We start from the raw sequence: 8,059 nt of genomic DNA, 5'->3' as shown, positions 1-8,059 counted from the left end.
CAAGCTACTGGCATCCACACCTGAGAATTTCAGGATGACATCGCGTTTGCGTATCTGCTGCGGGGTATATGCTGCGGGGTATATGCTGCGGGGATTGCAAGATTGAGCTTGTGGACTTCAAGAACAGTTGCACCGATGCTTGAGGCCAACAAAAAATAACATACTAAACAGAAGTTCCCTTTCATCTTCTACTTCTCTTACCTTCCCAGATCCTAAGTGCAAGTGTTGTAATGCCCACTGCAGAGAAGGGGCATAAGTGAGTCTATATACAAGGAACAACCTGCCTCTAAATCTGAGATTATTATATTATCACAGCAGCAAATGAGCTTTTGAAATCTGATAACTATCCTGTAGCTAAAATACCATAATAATAATTACATAGCAAGATGCCCTCCAGCGACATTCGTTACTCCATATCAATTTAATCTAAGATCCTGGTGTTGATCCCGTTCCCCACAATTCCTGACTACACCACGAGAATATAAAAATACTTCTATAAAAGCACCAAGACAGCGTCATAGTCAACTAGTCTCAATCAAAAATATGCATCTTTTCACAAGTACTCGAAGTAGTAGATCTGCAGTACTCGAAGTTTTGGGATCACAGAAGTTTAATTTTCTGTAGTAAACTGGCAAAAATTTAAGTCAAGGCATCACAGAAGTAGATCTGCAGTACTCGAAGTGCAGTGAGGCAATGGATCCAATCTGGCACGCACAGCAAATCTGGAAAATTATAGATTTGCAAGATGCGAAGGGAAGTGAAGCTTTTCAGCCATTCCGGCAAAGTCTTCAAACCGTCCCAGCCTCCGATCGTTAGATCTTTTAAAACAGTAAGGTGTCGCATTTCTTCTGGCAGAGACTGCAAGTTTCTGGAACAAGTAATCCAAAGATCCATGTCGTCCTCCAGAATATTCTCAATGCAGGCAAAATCCCAACTTCTTCTAGAGGCAATCTCCAAAGATCACTATCTTTGATACTCGTCATATATGATCCAGAAGGGTGACTCTTCTACCCCAAATGCTCCATCAAGCATTCTCATAAATATGGATCTCGAGTTCCCCGTTAAGTGGTGCATATTAGCTTGTCTCTCAGCTTCATAGTCATATATAGTGCTAGCAATTAAACCAGAAAATACTAACGATCCAGCAGGATTTGCCAAAGTGAGAAAATTGTACAATGCCCCGAAATTCTTCATGCCAAACAGCTCAGACGCAGCAGCTGGAACTACGGCCCAGTGAACACCATATCCAAGTCCAATCAACAGTGTACCTATGTGCATAGCTCCAGGCCAACCCATAGCAAAGAAGAAGTGACCAATTGCCATAAAGACCTGAGCAGCAGCAATGGCTACTGGTCTTGGATACACGTAATCCTTCACAATGATTTCAGAGAAGTAGCCTCCACCAACGCGTCCAAGAAAGTTCCAAATGCTGATCATGGATACAAAGATGTGTGCACTGTCATACCCCAAAGACTGGCTCATTTGACCAAGATTATCGATCACGGTTACCCCAGATCCAGAACCTAAAAGAAGGGAGAAGAATAAAAGCCAAAAGTCTGCCTTTATCAATGCCTGCATCAAGGTGAAGTCTTCCCCTCTATGCGGACCCTTTCTCCTCTTGACTCTTACAGCTCCTGCAGCAGCAGCATGGAATAGTTTTGCTTGCAATTGTGCTATTCTTTTCTGCCTTTCTGCTGCAGGGAGCAAATCTACTCCCCTAGGCTTCTCGTCTTCAACCTCACTGAAAATAACTTCATGTACCTCCTCGCCAGATTTGCTAGGGTCTTGCTTTGTGCTTTCAGGTAGAAGACTTTCTTCTTCAGGCGGCATCAGATTGGAGAAAAAGCTTGAAAGCACAGGAACCGCAATCGGAAGCAATAGCAGAACAAACAACAGAATCGTGAATATCATGACCACACTGTAGTTCAGATCCAAAATATCCTCAACAATCATAATCCCCATTAAATAAGCTGCCAACACGAGACACACACTATAGATGAAAGCAAAATTCGTGCCATCGGAAGACCTAATTTGTCTATGACCTCCAACAGGTCGAACAATGAACATCAAAGCTATAACTACCATTGATGGCCCTACTGCAACCATGAAGATGATCGGCGCATTAACAGGTGAGTGGACTAGAGCATATATCTGGGTCAATATTGCACCACTCAGCCCGGCAAACCCCTTAAGGATCCCAACTACCGGACCCCGGCTTTTGGGGAAGTTCTGCACACATGACACCAAAGCTGCCGTATTGAAGTAAGTCTCTCCATTTGTTCCCACAAATATAAGAATGCACATCGCCCATAAAGGCAAAGTAGGAACTCTATGAGTAACAACCAACCAAACCAAACCATACCCAACAAAATTTTGCACAGAACCAACCAACATAGCAGCCCAAAGTGGTAAAATTTCACATAAACTCCCAGCAAGAAAACCAACACTATCACCAAGATCCTTAGCAACACCTAACCTTGCTATTTGTTTCTGATTATAATTCAATGAACTTTTTATAACATGTGATATACTTCCAAACAAATACCCAATACCTGCAACTGACTGTATCCACATTGCCCCAACAAAAACTAGCCATTTGTTATTCACAAATGTTCTAAATTTCCCCTGCAACCTTACCATCTTTGATCAACAACTCACAACTATATAAAAAGATTATATGTTTTGTTGTTGTTTTAAGGATTTAGATCTAACAAAGTGTAAAGTTTTAGTTTTTATTGATTGCTCTGGTTTTTCGCTTATTCAAAACAGAACAGGTGGGGCTGTTTTGTTTTTGAAGAAATATATGATGTGTACCCTGCTCTAGCACCTCTTCCCAATTGAGTAGGAGTACTGAAACTTCAATCCAGAAAAATGGGTTTATTGAGGCTCAGCAGCATCTCACTAGCCATCCAAGATTAAACTCAAGTTTCGGATCGATCATCCTACTACTAAAACGTGACAACCTCGTTTTCACATTTCTGAACAAAGACACCAGAGTAGACAATATCTCAAAAGTCAAAACATAGACAGCACTCAAAAGGCACCAAGAGTCAAAACAAGAAGCACACAGTTGAATACAATCAACCCTTGTAACGATCAAATAGGAACTCTAGCTTGCTCTAGACTTGGACACCAGTGTATATCGGGTTCCTGACTTGAACTCTAAGCAACTACAGACTCTAAGAGACCAGCTCAGATTATAAAGAAAAAGAACATTCATAGACAAGAAACTAAGCATGTTTACGTACCTACGTGATACCATTTGGGCAAAATTAGCCACCTTTTGCATAAGTCGTATTTCCATGTCCAAGATCTCGTGCATCCACCGCCTCTTCATCTCATCTATTTCATGTCAGCTTTGCTCATCTTTCTCTTGTGCTTGCCTCTTAATCTCTTCAATCTCAAGTCGTCTTTCCTCCTCCTTCTCTTGTGCTACTTTTGCATTTCAGCCAACCGGCTTTCCGTGTCATTCACACGATTGTGCGAAGATAGTCGGGAGCCAAAGTAGGCTGGTTGGGGTTACACCTCGTCCCCTTCAACCTCACACGCCCATGCCGCCTCTGGAGGCATCACTTCCTATAGATCTCATCCGAGAGAGGTAGTTGTGTCCCATGTTCATCTATACCGCTAGGTCTTTCATTTTGTGCTTCAGATTCCAAAACAAAATTACACGATTACCACCGAGGATATTAAATACAGCCAAGTATGATATTTAAACCTGAAGCTATTACTAAGATGAAATTGTTACATACAATGTATTCTCTTGATTGATCATCAAGAGCATCATCGCTTGTGAACTTGTGTGAGTCCTCACAAAAGATCTCCTAGGGGAAGGGGTGCTCCGGCCTCGACTCTAACCAAATATAAAGAAATTTATTAATTGTTAATCACTAGTCAAATTCAATGCCGCAAGAGGGAAAATAAAAATAATAAGCATATGTACCATTATCTCTTCAAACTGGGGAAAACTTATTCTTCCAAAGAAGATGCTTCGCTATTTGCTTAGCACGGTTAGCCCATTACGTTTAGAAATTGCCTATACAAAAAGATCTCCTAGTTAGTATTGTACCCTATAAAAATACTTAAGCTAAACATTACACTTTTTTCTTACTTGATGCTCCGAGTATCCCAAAACTCTATAAGTTGAATCCACTCACTGTTGATAGTTGCTCGCCCTATGGCTTATAATCGTTCTTCATATGTGGCATAGCGGGTATAAAAGTTCCTTTTCCATTTACTCTTTTTGTTTCTGAATTGCCCCCGAAATCGAGCCAAAGTGGGCTCCTTCGGGTCTCATCAAGTTCCCATTTATCCTAAAACGAGACAAAAAATCTACTAAGAAATGAAATAGACAGTTTTTTTTTTAAATTAGTGCAAGTGTGTGCATATCCAAATGTCCATACCTTAATGTTATCCCATAACCACTCTTTGTCGCCTACATCTTGGAGCTCCCAATTTTTTGTCCAATCAAATCGACGTGGCGTTGCCATTAATACTCCAAGAGATTCAGAGAACAAACTTGGATGTTTCGAGAGGTCCCACTGGTTGTCTTCCTTTCCATACCAATTCCAACTTTGAGCCATTTGGTTGGTCAAATACCTTAGGAAGGGTAGAAGTGCCCCTTACCCACTTTCCAGCTGTACACAAGCCCAAAGCTTCATTAATTAAACATAAGACAATAATGAACTAGAATGTTTAGTTAAACTTACCGCTCTCGTCACCATTAGGATCCTCTCGAAATCGTTTGACCATTGCACCTGTCTAAATCGTCACATAAAGCAATTCATCAAGTAAATCCATCAAGGAAGACACTAGATAATAACCACTCCCAAAACATAAAAAAAAAATAGCACAAAAAACGAGTTTGTTCCCACAAAAAAAAAACACACAAAAATGAGTTTGTTCCCAAAAAAAAAATAGCACAAAAACTACATATAATCATCGTCCACTGTCATTGTCTTCATCACAATCACTATCAATGTCTTCATCACAATCACTATCATTGATGAAGTCTTCATCACATTCGACAATCGTCAATGATATCTTCATCAATAGTATCCGCGAAACAACTTCTACTCCATCAATCTCACTCCTAGTCCAACCGTTAATGTCGGTGTGTCATCAACTATGTTATCCACATCTTTCTGCATGCAAGGCGTGTTATCTTCAATCGACTCAACCATTGAACCCATATCATACAAGTCCCTTGGAAGCGTCTTTAACACAACTCGCCAATTATCATCCAAATTATCTTGGAGATAAAAACTTGTTCTCCGCTTTGAGATGCTAAAAGAAACGGTTCACTTTCGTAGCTAAGGTTAGGTGTAAAGTTCGATGAGTGAACCCATATTCATCTATTTTCATTCTGCGCGAGTCATAACATCCCACCAATCACACTTGAACAGAAACACTCTATTCTCCTTGCAATAACGCAACTCAACTATGTCATTCAACACACCATAATAACCCACACTACCGGTCTTTGGGTTCATGTCTTTCGCTTCATAAAGCTTGACGTTTCTGCCGATACAAAAACTCCACTATTCTGAGTTTTCCTTCCGACTCCACGAGCTTTTTGTGTGAAATCTGTATCCATTTGCAATACAGCCCTTGAAACAAGAAGCAAATCGACTAGGACCATATGCTAAACTCAAGTTGCTTTCGTGACCAACTCCCCATCCTTTTTCATTTCTTTGGACCTATTCGGATAAGGAGAAAAAATAATGTTAAACTTCGGTAAACATAAGCAATCAAGAGCAAGTAGCTCCAATCAAAAAGAAAGAAGACAAAAAAATGGCTTCTTTTGCAACAAACAACATGGCAGAATATTGGACTTTTATTACAAGGTTTGAGGCTCAGACCTCAGAACACTCTATCTGAAGCAGAATATAAATTGTTGTACATGAGTAATTATTATAAGGTTTGAAATTTTGAATAGCCCTAATAACTTTACCACTATTGATAACACAAAATCGGGCGGTAATGCAGAGAGACATTCTCTGTCTTCCACTCTCCAGGACCCAAAAGAAAAGGAAACAACTAATGCAGGAGGGAGGGGGAGAGAGATTTACTAATATCTTCCTATTTTTTCCTTGTTCTTTGTGTTGGACAGACTAATTACCAATGCTCTAGGAACCTGCAGCTAAATTCCAAGTAGAACAAACATCCCTAAATAAGAAACTAAATCTAAACTGTACTAAACATCCTCTAAATATCCCTAAATCAGCTAAACATAAATATAAATAAAACAAGTAGAATCCTTCTTGAGGCATGTTACTAAACTGTGAAATCATATTGCTATCTACAAAACTACTTTGGAAAAAAGTAAATAGAGTACATAAACTGATATACATAATCTAACTGCATACAATTAACACTTACTTGGTTTTCAAACCATTTACCAAACCGTTCATTATGAATACGGTCCACATTCCTAGCACTTGCCCGCCCCGAAGCTCATCCCTAATCACTTGTTTGTGTTTCCTGTACAAAACATTATTGCATTTACGACATAGGTTTATAAATAATATTTCTTTTAACTAAGGCACAATTTCAATAAAGTGGACTTACTCAATAAATGGTACCACTTCCTCACAATTGATTAGCACATACAAACAAGCTTGTTCCCACTCATCGTCTGTTAAAGTCCTAAACGTTCCTTTCCTAAAAAGCCATCAGTATCCCCGAAAAATAGAAAACTGTCCATCCAATCCAACAACTCGGAACTCTTCATTCCTCCCTGTCCGGTTGAACTTAGTCTCCATCCCATCATCTAAGTATCTTGAGCAGAAAGTCAAGCATTCATCAGCAAGATACCCTTCGGCAATGGATCCCTCTGGTCTACTCTTATTACGAACATACTTCTTCAAAGTGTACAAGTACCTGAATAAATATAAAAGATGACAAAATTTAAGTTCAAATTTTAACAAAATATAAACAAAAGTAACCATTACTATTATCTTTACTTACTGACCTTTCGATTGGGTACATCCATCGATAGTACACTGGTCCACCGAGCTTAGCTTGACCAGCTAAATGAATAGGCAAGTGCACCATAACATCAAAAAATGATGGAGGAAATATCATTTCCATTTTGCATAGTGTGACAATAACGGTACTCAAGACGCGTTCCAACTCGCAACCCATAATACTTTTTGAACACAACCGCTTGTAGAAATTAGAGAGTTCAACAAGAACTAATGTAACTTCCTTAGGTAAGATTCCACGTATTGCAACTGGAAGCAGTTGCTGCACTAGAACATGCCAATCATGGCTTTTTAGGCCAGGTATTTTGCATTCTTTCACCTGAACATGACGCGATATATTTGATGAAAAATTATCCGGAACTTTAATACCTTTCAAGAATTGACAAAGCTTCCTCTTCTCAGTCAAGGACAAGGTAAAGGGAGCAGGGGGGATATAGTATTTGTTACCCTCTTTAGCTATCGGATGAAATGACTTTCGCATACCCATTAACACCAAATCTTGTCTTGACTTCAGGTTATCCTTTGATTTCTTCTCTAAATTCAGCAGTGTCCCAAGCCAACTTTCACCGTTGTTCTTTTCAATGTGCATGACATCTAGATTATGGAGTAAACAAAGGTATTTCCAATATGGGAGCTCAAAAAATACACTAATCTTCTTCCAATTGTGTGGCAAAGAATTATCCTCTCGACTTCTCTTTTGTCCAATAACCTTATCACTATTCACCTTACCAAATGTGATTTGGTCGAATCCATCTAATTGAGCAAGTACATCACTTCCAGTAAAGGGGCTTGGGGCAACTCCCATTTCGTCTTGTTATCAAAAGAACTCTTATTCTTTTCGATATCTATGATCAAGTGGCGAGGAATTTACGACTTCCCATATAATGGAACTTTTTCCCATTTTGCAACCATTTTGAGCAAGTCTTCTCATGGCAAAGGGGACAGGCAAGTTGTCCTTTAGTGCTCCATCCGGACAAATTAGCAAATTTGGGAAGTCATTAATAGTCCACAAAACAGCTGCATGCATTTTAAAATTCTGTTTTGAAGAGGCATCATACGCCTTAACTCCCTTC

General features: G+C 39.5%; 1 protein-coding gene across 1 annotated transcript; it reads right to left on the bottom strand.

The window, feature by feature from the left end:
- Positions 1-406: 406 nt before the first annotated feature.
- LOC147522204 (protein NUCLEAR FUSION DEFECTIVE 4-like) lies at positions 407-3,035 on the bottom strand. The gene has a single exon (XM_086591910.1). The coding sequence runs from the start codon at positions 2,638-2,640 to the stop codon at positions 964-966; it is 1,677 nt and encodes a 558-aa protein (XP_086448036.1). The 5' UTR covers positions 2,641-3,035; the 3' UTR covers positions 407-963.
- Positions 3,036-8,059: the final 5,024 nt, after the last annotated feature.

Source organism: Coptis chinensis, chromosome 1 (assembly GCF_015680905.1).
Source record: "Coptis chinensis isolate HL-2020 chromosome 1, ASM1568090v1, whole genome shotgun sequence".
Lineage (NCBI taxonomy): Eukaryota > Viridiplantae > Streptophyta > Magnoliopsida > Ranunculales > Ranunculaceae > Coptis > Coptis chinensis.
Note: the sequence above shows the minus strand (reverse complement) of the source record. Positions and strands in the feature narration are given on the sequence as shown.